Below are 14,978 nucleotides of genomic sequence, written 5' to 3'. Positions count from 1 at the left end.
TCCCCCAACCCAGACACCCGCTCCTCCTACCCCTCAGAGCCCAGGGATCCAGAGGGAGAACCAGCCTGATGCTGGTTTCCGGACTTGTATGGTGTTTCCTGCACACCTCCTTCCTTCAGGGCCTGCTGAGAACGGGGAAGCCTGCAGCGCCCCCCCCCCCTCCTGGTCTTCTATTTGTGAGCTGGGCTCTGCTGCGTCCAGTGGCCCCTAGTGGCGGCCAGCAGCTCTGCAGCCCATTTCGGGGGGAGGAAGGAAATTCTGTGTGCACAACATTAATTTCTGCACAAATTCTGCCTTGCGAGTGGCACAAAATTCCCCCAGAAGTAAACTGGAGATGGTAGAAAGCATTACTCATGGATGTTGCTATATGAGAGCTTTTGTTGGGCAAGCTGAGTGTCCTGCAGCTCAGATGTATCTTCTCTGCCTCTCTTCTTGATTCATACCGCATATTTATTAATATTAATTATTTGGGAACCCCCTCTACATACCTTATATTTTGCAAACATGGGATGAAATTCCTCCCTATGGGAACTCCATTGGCCTCTCTGTTGAAGAATCTGTCTCAAGATCAATTCCCCTGAGAGGCCTGTGGTTTACCTTGGAACAAATAGAATTTGACATATAGGAAATTGGTTCAGACAGGAGAGGGAGGGAAATGGTGAATGGAGAAGGATTCATGAGAAAAGTGGCGTTTAGGAGAGAGGGGGAGATGGAAAAGAAGCGAGAAACTATTTTGAGTGCAGGAGTTGTCATGATAAGGAGGTGTGGACCAAACACGGGTGGAGGAGATAGGGATGGAAAAGAGAGAGGATCAGGAGGGAGGCAGGTGGGTGGATAGGGAGGTGAGAGAAGAGATGTAGGCCAGGGTAATGTCAAGAGCTTGGAAGATAAGGATAAGTCATTCCAAAGTGAAATCTGGAGTCATGGGTCATTCTGGGTTTACTCCATGGTGTGAGCGAGAGCAGAATCTGAAAACGGGTTGTCCCCGCCCCTGCCCAGCATCCACTCCCCCTTCTCACAGGTGAATGCTCTGTCTTGGACAGGTGGATGGGGTGTTCCACAACCTCCCGGTGATCATGGCCAACAGGCGGCTCCAAGCATATCAGCATGGTACAAACATCCTGGTGCAAACTGACTTTGGCCTCATTGTGAGTTACGACCTGGTTTACCAGGCCAGAGTCACCGTTCCACAGCGATACCAGGGCCACACATGTGGCCTGTGCGGGAACTACAGTGGAAGGCAGGACAGCAAGTTCCTGCTCCCCAATGGCAGGACAGCCTCTGATGTTGCAGCATTTGGCTCTGCTTGGGAAGTCCAGGTCCCAGGAGCATCATGTGCAGACAGATGTGCTGGGAACAGCTGTCCAGTTTGTGAGGAGAGGAAGAAGGACGTCTTCAAACAGCGCCACTACTGCGGGTTGCTCACAGCCCCTGACAGCCCCTTCACTGCCTGCCACAGCACGGTCAGCCCCAGTGTGTATCTGAGCAACTGCCTGTATGATGTGTGCCTGGGAAACGGGGACTCCCAGGTCCTGTGCCAGAGCATCCACAGCTACGTGACAGCCTGTCAAGAGGCTAAGGTCACCATCCCGCCCTGGAGGAGCACCTCCTTCTGCTGTAAGTCCATGATACTGATGGAGCTCAGGTAGCCAAGGTGCGCTGGGTGCGGGACAAAAGGGGAGAGGGAGACAGCATTTATGGGAACAAAATTCCAGACTTCTGGGATTCTTCATAGACTCTTTCAGTGTGAACCAACAACCTCAGGTGTCCTTGTCCTCTCCTTCCTGTGCTGTTCTCCTCTCCTTTATGTCTCCTCCCTCTAGCCTGTGGTATGAGATCTGTCCAGCCAATAATTATTCTTCTCTCCATTTAAGCTGTGAGCTGCCCTGCCAACAGCCACTATGAGGTCTGTGCTGACCTCTGCACTGTCACCTGCGCTGGAAACATCATAGACTGCCCGGAAACCTGTGCCGAAGGCTGCCAATGTGACGATGGCTTCTTCTTTGACGGCCAGGGCTGTGTGACTCAGGAGCGCTGTGGATGCTTCGAACAGGGGAGATACTACAAGGTACAGCCTCAAGTGGTCTGGGTCTGATTTAATTTTTGCTTTATACACATCTTAAATCCTACACTAGTCAGGGATAAGGTTTTCTATAATGGATCAGAGCACTGGCCCATCCAACCTCGCATCCCAGCTCTGCTAGTACTCAATGCCCAAAGTTCTAAAAAAGGCAAGAAGATTAAACACATTTTGCTTGTTATGGAGCAACTGAGGTACAGCGAGGGGCAATCACTTGCCCATGGCCACATAGTGAGCCAGGAGCAAATGGCAGGATAGAACCTAGACTTTGTTTGTGGCCCTCAGACCAGCACTTAACTCATTAGAATAATAGAATCATAGGGCTAGAAGGGACCTCGAGAGGTCATCTAGTCCCATCCCTTGCACTTATGGAAGGACTAAGTATTATCTAGGCCATCCCTGACAGGGGTTTGTCTAACCTGTTCTTAAAAATCTCCAGTAATGGAGATTCCACAATCTCCCTAGGCAATTTATTCCAACGCTTAACCACCCTGACAGTTAGGAAGTTTTTCTTAATATCCAACCTAAACCTCCCTGGCTGCAATTTACACCCATTGCTTCTTGTCCTATCCTCAGAGGTTAAGAAGAACAATTTTTCTCCCTCCTCCTTGTAACAACCTTTTATGTACTTGAAAACTGTTATCTTGTCTCCTCTCAGTTGTCTCTTTTCCAGACTAAACAAACCCAGTTTTTTCAATCTTCCCTCGTAGGTCATGTTTTGTAGACATTTAATAATTTTTGTTGCTCTTCTCTAGGCTTTTTCCAATTTGTCCACATCCTTCCTGAAATGTGATGCCCAGAACTGGACACAATACTCCAGTTGAGGCCTAATGAGCATGAAGTAGAGTGGAAGAATTACTTCTTGTGTCTTACTTACAACACTCCTGCTAATGCATCCCAGAATGGTGTTAGCTCATTTTGCTACAGTGTTACACTGTTGACTCATATTTAGCTTTTGGTCCACTATGACCCCTAGATCCCTTTCCATAGTACTCCTTCTTAGGCAGTCATTTCCCATTTTGTATGTGTGCAGTTGATTGTTCCTTCCTAAGTGGAGTAGTTTGCAGTTGTCCTTATTGAATTTCATCCTATTTACCTCATACCATTTCTCCAGTTTGTCCAGATCATTTTGAATTATAATCCTATCCTCCAAAGCATTTTCAACCCCTCCCAGCCTGGTATTGTCCGTAAACTTTATAAGTGTACTCTCTATGCCATTATCTAAATCACTGATGAAGATATTGAACAGAACTGGACCCAGAACTGATCCCTGTGGGACCCCACTCGTTATGCCCTTCCAGCATGACTGTGAACCATTGATAATTACACTCTGGGAATGGTTTTCCGACCAGTAATGCACCCTCCTTATCGTAGCTCCATCTAGGTTGTGTTTCCCTAGTTTGTCTATGAGAAGGTCATGCTAGACAGTATCAAAAGCCTTACTAAAGTCAAGATATACCACATCTGCTGCTTCCCGGCTATCCACAAGGCTTGTTATCCTGTCAAAGAAAGCTATCAGACAGCCTTTAGACAGAGAAATAATGTTATGACACAATATGCACATTCACACACCTCATCACACAGCTCTAGGTTTAGCACTGCCAGAAATATTATAAATAGTTGTTTTCAGTTCCATTGCAATATTTCCCTTTTTCCAAACATCCCCTTAGCCCAGTGAGATGGTCCTGATGAACGACTGCCAGCAAAGCTGCACCTGCATTCCCACCCGAGGGGTGACCTGCGAAGCCCATAGCTGCTCCATAGGAAAAACCTGCCAGATCAGAGGCGGCGTCATGGACTGCATCAGCCAAGGTAAAGGACAGTCACTGATTACAACATGCCTGAGGGGTGATTGCACAAGCAGTGAGTAAAGTAGTTGTGATTATGTCTTCTCACCCTTTTCACTTTCTCTTCCCCTTTATTTAACAATGAACCCTGAGCCATAATATTACACAATTTCGACTTGAAAGATGAAAAGCCTTGTGGGGTCAGAGTTTCTGCTGTGTCCTGCTTCTGGCATACACAGCAGCAATAGGGTGGGCAACTGTCAGGGAGCTGATTAAAACCTGGGGGCTGCTCAGAATGGAGCCTATTGCCTATAGCACCAAAGGACCATCAGTCAGCTGGGCACTGTCAGAGCCCACCACATCCCAAGCACTCTCCTTTGCTTGCTCAGTGCTGCCTACAACAAGCCCCTCTGAATTGCACCACCTCTGCTGGGCATTGCAGGGAGGGAGACACAGGAGACCACTTTGCTGGCTCTACACCAGGAAAGGTCACACCCACACAGGGATATCCCCAGCAGGGGACTTCTGAGAGATTTGTGAAGGGTGCATGGGAGTAAATAGATAGAAAGATAGATAGACCAATCAATCATTCGGTTCATTTCACAAACAAGCTATATTAAGAAGTAGGATTCCAGGAACACTAAATTTCATCTAAAGCCCCCTCTCTGCTTTCATATATAAGTGGTTAGTCTGGTGTTTCTTGTGTTTCAATTGTCTTTCCCCACTAGATATTCCAAAGCCATCCTGCAGTGTGATCCGCTGCAGAGAAGGAACTATTTGCAAGATGATAAATGGGCAGCCAGAGTGTGTGCCAGTCTCTCGGGGCACATGCTGGGCCGGAGGACACTTTCATTACCACACCTTCGATGGACGGGCGTATGATTTCCATGGCACCTGCAACTACATGGTGGCTAAGACCTGCAGGGATGACTCCGTCCTGTCCTCCTTCCACGTCTTGGCCAAGAGCGAGAACAGTGGGAACACACAGGTTTTCTACATTGGGTCGGTGACTGTCCAGGTGGATGGAGTCACTGTCACAGCAGCCAGGGCTGAGGTCGGCTTTGTGTGGGTGAGTGCTTGGCACACACGTCACCTTGCTCCTATGCTCACCCTGTAGGCTTTACTAAATAGAGGGCAGGAAACTGCTCTCCCGACCTCCACGTAGAATTGCAAGCTAGACAAAATCTGGTGTGGTCAGTACATAGATAGGCTACCTTGAAAAAAATACCCCAAGGTGTTGCAGTGGGTATTATTATTGATTTAGTAGGAGCTCTGCCACTGTATCTGTGCTGTCACCCACATACCAGCACTTTAATAGGGGGCGCTGTACTATTTAGATGTGTAGGTGTCTCAGTAGCAGGACCTTTCTCCCGAGTTAATATTAAGCCCAATGCCCAGCAGGACACTGGTGAGAGTTCTGTGGTAGGGAGCGGTCTGGGTACCAAGTACAGAGCACTCTCCCCTTGCAGTTAGTGCTGACCCCAATGCCCATCATGGCACTAGCAGATGCTGTGTGGCAGGGGGTGGTGTGTGGGGGGGTCAGTCGGGGGTGCTGTCCCGTCAAGAGTCACACTTCGCACTGATCCCAATCTGGCGCTAGAGGATGCTGTGCTGAGGGGAGCAGGTTTGGTGGCTCAGTATAAGGAGCTGTCAGCTCTGTCACAAGCACATAGGATCTACACACCAGATAAAGTGTAGATGTGAACATTTGGTCATTACATATCCCACAGCATGTCATGCAGGAACAGGGCAAATCCCAGCTCCACTGAGTCCATCCTTCCACAAATTCCCCAGCAGTTTCTAATGTAATAGGGATTCCTCTAGAGCCCACCTGAGGAGAATCCCCACTATTGGATCCAGGAGGACATGCCTGAACTCTAAGCTATGGGGAAACTCTGAGGCACATCTCGGCAGCTCAGGGCCTTTGAACTACAGAGCCATCTCCAACCTGAGGTACCTCAGGAGCCCCGGAACATTGTAGTCAGCTCCTAGAGACCTCTCGTCCCCCAGGTGATGCTGCTAACAGCTGTCACCAACGCAGCCCCCTCTTTCAGTAGAGCCGCTCCTTAACAGCTCTAACCAATGCAGTCCCTGTCATTTACAGCAGCTGCTAGCAATTCTTATTGCCAGCCCTTTCATCTACAATGGGCTATACTGAAATCACAGGTCCAATATAGGAATTCTTTGGAAAAATTCCAATCAATAGTAATGGAACCAACTCATAATTTTCAATTTTCAGAGTAACAGCCATGTTAGTCTGTATTCGCAAAAAGAAAAGGAGTACTTGTGGCACCTTAGAGACTAACCAATTTATTTGAGCATAAGCTTTCGTGAGCTACAGCTCACTTCATCAGATGAATCTGGACCCAAATCTGAACCAAATTATAGCATCATACTAGATAGAGGTGGCTGGAAAAAGTTAATGCCATTTGGGAGAGGATTTCAGTCATTTGGAAATTAGCTTCATTCCAATATGGAATGAAAACCAAAAATTACTAAATTTTCTGGGAAGGGGAATGGAGTCCTGGCTCCAGGTCAGTCTTTGAAATCTGTTTGGTTTCCATTAAAAAGTCATTGAAAAGGAACTATCTCCTGAAAATGTTTGGATTTTGAAGAATAGGCGAATACTAGTGAAAAACTGTGTCTGAGAAGAGGTCACTTTGTAAATGAAAGACCCTGTGCACTCGATTCTGACCTTTGCCCTTTCTTTCTCACTGGGAAGGTGAATAACACCAGGGCCCACTTACCCATCTCCCTGAACAATGGGACCCTTCGGCTCTATCAGAGCGGCACCTCCCTCGTCCTCCGCACCGACTTCAACCTCAAAGTGTCCTATGACTGGAACAACCACCTGAGGGTCACCGTCCCTAATGACTTCTCCGACAGCCTGTGCGGCCTGTGTGGCAACTATAATGGGGACTCCTCCGATGACTTCCAGACCCCGGATGGGGACCTGGCTCGCAGTGTCGCCGCCCTGGGGAAAAGCTGGGCGGTGGAAGATGAGGATCAGTTTTGCTGGCACGATTGCATTGGAGGTTGCAGGCCCTGTGCCGCCAGCATAGTCAGAAAGTACAAGGAAGAGGCCTCGTGTGGCCTGATAACCAAGGTCTCAGATGGGCCCTTCAGCCAGTGCCACACCAAGGTGGATCCTACAGTCTACTTGGACAACTGCATGTACGATCTGTGCCACAGCGACGGCTACAGGAAGGCCCTGTGTGAGGCCTTGAAGGCCTACGCGGATGCCTGTCAGCTGGAGGGGGTCAGGATTGGGGAATGGAGGCAGCTGGCCAGATGCCGTGAGTACAGATTGGTATGCCAAGGTCTATGGTCTGTTGGTTAGACCGGGGATCCTGGGGCTCAGCACTCTTGAGTTCTAGCCCTGGTGTTGGGAGTAAGATTGCCAACTTTCTAATCACAGAAAACTGAACACCCTTGACCCGCCTCCTGCCCTACCCCTTCTTCGAGGCCCCACCCTCTGCTCACTCCATTCCCCCCACCAATGTCACTCGCTCTCCCCAACCCTTGCTCACTCACTCATTTTCACCAGCCTGGGGCAGGGGTTTGGAGTGCAGGAGGGGGTAAGGGCTCCAGGTGGGGCCAGAAATTAAGTTTTCTGGGTGCAGGAGGGGGCTCTGGGCTGGGGCAGGGGGTTGGGGTGCAGGAGGGGGCTCTGGGCTGGAGCAGGGAGTGTGGGTGTGGGATGGAGTGCAGGGTGCAGGTTCTGGGAGGGAGTTTGGGTGAGGGAGGGGGCTCAGGGCTGGGGCATGGGGTTGTGGCACGGGACGGGATGCAGGGTGCAGGCTCTGGGTGGTGCTTACCTCAGGCAGCTACTTGAATCGAAAAGGGACCCTGGCAGCTCTGGTCAGCACCACTGACCAAACTGTTAAAATTCTGATTGGTGGCACAGTGGGGCTGGCAGGCTCTCTACCTGGCTCCATATGGCTCCTGGAAAGCAGCGACATGTCCCTCCTGCTCGGAGGCGGCCAGCTCTGCGCGCTGCTCCTGTCCCCAGGTGCTGCCCCCATAGCTCCCATTTGCCATTCCTGGCCAGTGGGAGCTATGGAGCCGGCACTCAGGGTGGGGGCATTACATGGAGCCCCCGTGGCCGCCCCTGAGCCAGAGGGACAGCTCCTTCCCAGGATCCGCATGGAGCCGGGTAGAGAGCCTGCCAGTCCCACTGTGCCAGCAATCGGAGTTTTAACGGGTCGGTCAGTGGTTTTGACTGGAGACACCAGGGTCCCTTTTCGACTGGGTGTTCTGGTCGAAAACCAGGCACCCGGAAACCCTATTTGGGAGGGAGTGTGATCAAGTGATTTGGGATTGAGCAGTGATTGGGAAATCAGAGCTCCTGGATTCTATTGTACCTACAGTACTTGTCTGTCCATGGTATTGCTCAGGTGCCTGTGTAGTTTTGTGTGTAGATTTGCCCTAAGTTATGTGATGTACAGCCACAGCAGTACCTGAATCGGTTTTACGTGTCCGCACTCTGCTCCTTGTGTCGGCAGTGCACGTCCTCATCAGGAGCGCTTGCAGCAATTTAACTGTCCGTGTGGGGCATTGTGGGATGGCTTCTGAAAGTCGACGTAATCACTGCACTGTCTACATCTACATCAACCTAACTAAATCGACCGAAGCACTATGCGCTATGCCTTTTGCGGAGGTGGAGTTATTAAGTCAGTGTAGTAGGCGAGTTACAGAGGTGGGAGCTCCATTTTAGTGCAGACTCCAACAGAATTAGGTTGACATAAGCTGCCCTACATCCATCTAACTCGGTAGTGTAGACCAGGTCTCCATCTGAGCTCTTTGGTCAGACTCCAGGTGAGAGCCCCAACTCCTGCCAGCAGCCAACCCTTATTTCCCCACATCACATTTCCCAGTCCTTTCTTCTCGAGCTGGGGGATTTTTGCTCCACCTCCCTGCTGAGAGGCAGGGAAATCCATCCACCTCGGAGTCATTTATTGCTAGGTGTCAATGTCCTTGTGACTGCATTTGCCATTATCTTCTGGATTCTCCACTGATATGGGGTCCCTCTCAGCCAGTCCTTTTTAATGACCCATCCAGCTGAGACAGCTCAGCGACATTCGTACCGATGTTTCTTACACGTCTACACTAGCAAGCTTAGAGCAGCACAGCTGCACCGATACCCCTGTGCCGCTGTGAGATCGCTCGTGCAGCTGCGTTGTGCTGACGGGAGAGCTCTCCCAGCAACGTAATAAACCCAGCTCAATGAGTGGCGGGAGCTTTGCTGGCAGGAGAGCATCACCCGCCAACATAGCGCTCTGCACACAAGTGCTTATGCCAGCAAAACTTGTGTTGCTTGGCGGGGGTGTTGTTTTTCACACCCCTGAGTGACAAAAGTTTTGCTGACATAAGTGCTCGTGTAGACATGGCCTTAGCGTGCCCTGGGAGCAAACAGTCATTTTGAACACACTGGGGAACACAGAAGGCATATGGGAAAACCGAGGCACACATAGAGATTATAAAAATAGTACACACAATCCCCCCTTCATCACAGCCTGTCACTTTGAGTATCTAACGTCGACTGATAACACATGGATGGTTGAGGTGAAATGATGCCAGTTTTTAAGTGACTCTTCCTACTATGGGCCTGATCCTGTAAGGGGCGAAGCACCTTCTACAACATACTGAGCACCCTCAGCCAATGTTGAGGTCACTGGGATTTGAGGGCTCTCTGAGCCCTCCCTTTCAATCTATTTTAAATATTGCTTTTGTGTGGAGAGGGTTTGCTGCTAAATCTGTGGGTCCTTCACTCCCCAGCCATGGAGTGCCCCCTGGAGAACAGCCAGTACCAGCTCTGTGGAACAGCCTGCCCAGCCACGTGTGTGGACCAGTCAGCCCCCAGCAGCTGCCAAGACCCCTGCGTGGAAAGCTGCCAGTGCAAGGACGGTTTTGTGCTGAGCCAGGGCAAATGCATCCCCAAGGGCGGCTGTGGGTGCCAGTTCGAGGGGCGTCCCTATGCCCCCAACAAGAGCTTCTGGGTCGATGAGGTATGTGGGACACGGTGCATGTGCGATGCAGCCACTGGACAGGTCGAATGCGCGGCCGCTACGTGCAAACACTCGGAGAGGTGCGGGCTAGTGAACGGCGTACGGGGCTGTTACCCCTCCAGCTATGCCACCTGCTCTGTGACAAGGAATCTGCACTACACCACCTTTGATGGACAGAGATACGACTTCCAAGGCACCTGCCGCTACCAGCTCACGGCCCTGTGCAAGAAGGCAGAGGGACTGGTGGACTTTGAAGTCTACTTCCAGGAAAGCAATACTGCTCCTGTGCAGATCAAGGTCTATGAGACCGACATCAGGGTCAGCAATCAATTCCCTGGGAGAATCATGGTGAGTTTCAGAAATCACATCTAGTCTCTAAAACATTTCTGGAAAGTCACCTTTGTGATCAGAAGTCGGTTGCAGAAAAAGCATAGAAGGATCTTAAAAAACAGGTCAAATATTAACTGGATTCTGATGTGAATGGGCAGCCAGTGGAGAAGCTAGAGGGTTGGGGTGATGTGGTTACACTTCATCTGTGTGAGAAGGTGTCAATAGCACCCAGCATATGTGGGAACTTGGAGAGGTGGGACTCACAGAGGAGGGAACAGCAATAGCCAATGCCAGAGAAAAGGAAAGTCTGGTTGGAGGATCCTTTCTAGTCTGGAGAGCAGGGATTCAGGCAGGCTGTAGAGGAGGGAGCAGGTCAACCTGGATGAAGATTTCAGCAGCAGTAGATGGGCCAGAGCTCTGTGCTGGAGCCAGAGGTTCCACCATGAGCGAGCAATGTTTCATATCCCATATGTCTTGCTTTTATAGGTGGACAGTTTCCTGATTACTCTTCCCTTCAACCTCGATGATAAGAAAATCACTATGTATAGAAAGGGCTGGGCCACAGTGATCCAGACAGACTTTGGTCTCACCGCTACCTATGCTGGGTGGTCAGGACGTACCACGATCACTCTGCCAGTCACCTACACGGGAGCTGTGTGTGGTCTGTGTGGCAACTTCAACAGGGACAGGGAGGACGACATGCTTATGAGGGATGGCACAATGGCACCAAACCCCATCAGCTTTGGCCAGAGCTGGAAGGTGGGCGACCTCCCAGGATGCTCTGCAGTAACGATACCCCCATGTGCAAGTGTAGAGGCTATTGAAAAACAACAACGAGGTAACAGAGGGCAGTGTGGGATCATCCTAGACAAGAGTGGCCCTTTCAGAGGATGTCACAGCAAAGTGGAGCCCCATGGATACTTTGTAGACTGCGTGTACGGCTATTGCGTCCTCAGTGGGCGGGAGAGTAACGTCTGCCAGGCCGTTGCTGGCTATTCCGAGGCATGTCAGGAAGCTGGAGCTATGGTGCGTCCCTGGAGGACGACGAAATTCTGCTGTGAGTCGCCCGTGTTCACCGCTGCCTGCCCCTTGGGGGATCGTTAATTCTTGTCGGCTGGTAGATGTGGATCTAAACACTGCAGAACATTTTTACAGACAATGGTCTCTCTCAGCAGGCAGCTGCACCCGAGCCCAGGGTGCAGCTGCCAAGGCCACTACGAGTGCTGAACCCACAGCACTAGGGAAACACTGCTAGGAATGTAGTGTGCTCTCCATGGCCAATCCAGTCCTTGCCTTCCCTTCTGAGACTGGGGCATAGTCAGAGCTGGGACTCAGGGTGGCTACTAACTGGGATGTTTGTCCATTAGGAACGGGGCTGGGAACCCATCGACTCATCCCACACAAGCCGTCAGCTGGGGATGAATTTTAACCGCTACTGACCCGGATTCAAATCAAAAAGCTAGCAGTGAGACCATGAAACAATAAACCGAATTAGAAGCCTCATCGTAGGAGGGAGATTGTCTGTATCCCACCTCCTGGCCTCTGTGAGGCAACCAGTTCATCAGACCTGGGACCCCAGTGCAGATGCTGCCTTTTGTTAATTAGCCAAACCAAGGAAATAGAAAATTAGGCGCTGGAATGAAATTGCATCTTTTAGTAACAGTTCCTTTTTAAACATTGCCAAGGCGCGATGTGAGCTAACTCTTTGTTCTAATTACAGCTCCGTCCTGTCCCCCGAACAGTCACTACGAATTCTGCAGCAGCAGCTGCGATCTGACATGCAGCAACCTCTATGCCCCGGTGCAATGCACGACCCAGTGTAAGGAAGGCTGCGTGTGTGACGAGGGCTTTGTTCTCAGTGGCGACAGCTGCGTCCCCTTTTCCCAGTGCGGATGCCTCCACTGGGGACTTTACCACCAGGCCGGGGAGACCTTCCACCCGAGCGGTTCATGCGAGGAGCAGTGCGTGTGTCAGGCTGGTGGGGAGGTCGTGTGTAAGGCTTTCTCCTGCGGCGCTGGTGAGCAATGCAGGGTGGTGGACGGTGTCCAGAAATGCCACCCATTTGGATCTGCGACCTGTTCTGCCTCTGGCCATCCCCACTACCTCTCTTTCGACGGGGTCCCCTTTGACTTCCAAGGCACCTGCACCTACATCCTGGCCGAGACCTGCACCGATGCCAGTCATCTTACACCATTCTCTATCAGCGTAGAGAAAGAAGATTGGGGAACAAGGAACATGTCTGTGGCCAAGCTGTTATCCATTCAGGTGTATGGGATCACACTCACCCTGCTGCAGAACAAACAAGGGCTCATCATGGTAAGTCCTCCACATTCTCATGGACACAAATTTTATTCTATTCTACACAGGTTTGTTTGCAGTTTGGCCATCTCTCTAAGGCCCCCTCATGGCAAAGGTTGCACTGCAGGTAGTCTGCCTCAGCTTCCCCTCTTGGGCTCCTCAATAGCTCAGAAGACAAGCTGAATAACAACCACCCTCCTTAAGGTCTGGATTATTAAATTAGCAAACATGCCAAATAAAGTTTTCAAGTCCATCCATTTTTCTCCATACCAGGTCACTTTCCTGTCTATATTTGTGCTCCCCAAATTTCAAGTTTCCCTGCTGGAGTCTATTTGCTCCCATCAGCCTCTTGATTCTTTTCTGTTCTCCCTGAGAACTCTCTCTGCAGGGCCAGCCTCCCATCTTCCTCCTGCTGCTCTTGTAGGGGAATCAGGTGATTCGTGCTCCTCAGGTGTGCCTCCTTAGTAATCAGGGTTGGCTGGCCCACTGGCCTTAAAGGACAAGCCACCCACTTACTAATTCTTATAACATGCACATCCATGTAGTATTTCAGCACTTTCCAGCAACACACTAAGTAACTTAACCAACTCTTTCATCCTATCTCCAGGAGGAGATATGCGTGCAGGGGATAGTTTTGTATTGGATTTACTTTTAAAAGATATAAATGTGCACGCATATTGCCTTCTATATGTGTGTGTGTGTGTGTGTTTGAGACAGCAGGTCAGAGAAATGCATCTTGCACTTGGGGCGGAAGTGGTGAGTTTTGTCAGGGTCCTTTGTTCCTGAGGAAGTTAATTCCCGAGTCTTGAACTGGTCACCAGTAAAGCTCCATCTCCTGCACAGGTAAACTTTACCCTTATTTTCCCAGAAGAATGAAGTGGTCAGCTATGATCTTCATCCTGGAGGTTTAATTGATCTTTTAGATACCCAGGGCCCAGGCCATTGAACGCCTTGAAGATAAGGTCTGAGACCTTGAACTGGATTCAGTGTTCTCTTTGAAAGGCAGAAGGGGAAGCAGAGGACAGTTTTGATGTGTTCTATGTAGCCAGTGCTGGTGAGGAGACGCTTCTGTATCTGATAGAGTTTCTGGAGTGCTGAAGGATTCATGGTATATCACATTACTGAAGTCCAGAAGAGAGGTGATGAAGGCATGAAATGATGCCAGATCATCATCCATCAGGATGGGACAAAGTCTCCTGGCCAACTGGAGATGGTAGGAAGTATTGCTCATGGATGCTGCTATGTCAGAGCTTCATTTGGGCAAGCTGAGCATCTTCCTAGCTCAGCTCAATCTTCTTTGCCTCCCTTCTTGGTTTATACACCATGTTTCTCAGAATTAATGATTTGGGGAACTCTCTACACCTAATTCACATTTGTGCAAACATGGAATAAACGTCCTCCCCATTTTAACTCCATTGGCTCTGTGTTGAATAATTGCTCCCATGATTCATTCCCCTGAGAAATCTTCAGTCTAACTTGGGACAAATACAACATGTGGTAAATTGGTGGAGATAGGAGAAGAAGGCAAGGGGTGAAGGAATGAGGGTCTTTAGGGTAGAAGGGGAGATAGACAAGAAGTAGGAGAGTGTTCTATGTGCAGGAGCTTGCATGAAAAGGAGATGCAAGCCAAACATGGTTGGAGAAAATAGCAATGGTAAAGAGAGAGAACTGGGAGGGAGCTGAGGTGATGCAGAGAGGAGAGAAGAGATATAGACTAGGGTGGCAATGTGAAGACCTTGGAAGGTGAGGACAAGTCATCCCAAAGTGAAATCTGGAGTCATTCTGATTTATGCCATGTGTCAATGAGAGCAGAATCTTGTCTGTGTCCCTGCTTCCCTGTGCTCACAGGGAATGTTCTCTCTCTTCCAGGTGAACAGGGTGTTCCACAACCTCCCAGTGATCGTGGCTGATGGGCAGCTTAGAGCATATCAACATGGCACAAACATTCTGGTGCAAACCAACTTCGGCCTCACTGTGAGCTACGACCTGGTTTACCAAGCCAGGGTCACCATCCCAGGAAGCTATGAGGGCCAGACGTGCGGCCTGTGCGGGAACTACAATGGACGGGAAGATGAGGAGTTCCTGCTCCCCAGTGGCAGGACAGCCCCTGATGTGGCAGCATTTGGCTCTGCTTGGGAAGTCGAGATCCCAGGAGCATCCTGTACAGACAGATGTGCTGGAAACAGCTGTCCAGTTTGCGAAGAGAAGAAGGACGTCTTCAAAGGGCGTAACTACTGTGGGCTGCTCACAGACCCCAACGGCCCCTTTGCGGCCTGCCACGGCGCGGTCAGCCCCAGCGTGTATCAGAGCAACTGTCTGTACGATGTGTGCCTGGGAAACGGGGACGCACAGGTCCTGTGCCAGAGCATCCACAGCTACGTGACGGCCTGCCAAGAGGCGAAGGTCACCATGCAGCCCTGGAGGAGCGCCTCCTTCTGCGGTAAATGCACCCACAGTGTAGGAGCTCTGGGACGC

At 50.4% G+C, this 14,978-nt stretch overlaps 1 protein-coding gene across 1 annotated transcript in view; it reads left to right on the top strand.

Moving 5' to 3' along the window:
• The first annotated feature begins 3,759 nt into the window (after nt 1–3,759).
• LOC140902932 (IgGFc-binding protein-like) overlaps nt 3,760–14,978 on the top strand; it is a 56,788-nt gene continuing 45,569 nt past the window's right edge. Inside the window, exons 1-7 of the mRNA XM_078850396.1 lie at nt 3,760–3,892; nt 4,596–4,936; nt 6,590–7,163; nt 9,646–10,223; nt 10,692–11,262; nt 11,926–12,521; nt 14,373–14,943. Coding sequence (XP_078706522.1) covers nt 3,760–3,892; nt 4,596–4,936; nt 6,590–7,163; nt 9,646–10,223; nt 10,692–11,262; nt 11,926–12,521; nt 14,373–14,943 — 3,364 coding nt within the window. The remainder of the gene's footprint in view (nt 3,893–4,595; nt 4,937–6,589; nt 7,164–9,645; nt 10,224–10,691; nt 11,263–11,925; nt 12,522–14,372; nt 14,944–14,978) is intronic.

Source organism: Lepidochelys kempii, chromosome 24, assembly GCF_965140285.1.
Source record: "Lepidochelys kempii isolate rLepKem1 chromosome 24, rLepKem1.hap1, whole genome shotgun sequence".
In the NCBI taxonomy this organism is placed as follows: Eukaryota; Metazoa; Chordata; order Testudines; family Cheloniidae; genus Lepidochelys; species Lepidochelys kempii.
The sequence above is the reverse complement of the archived record's forward strand: the minus strand, read 5'-3'. Positions and strand labels throughout refer to the sequence as shown.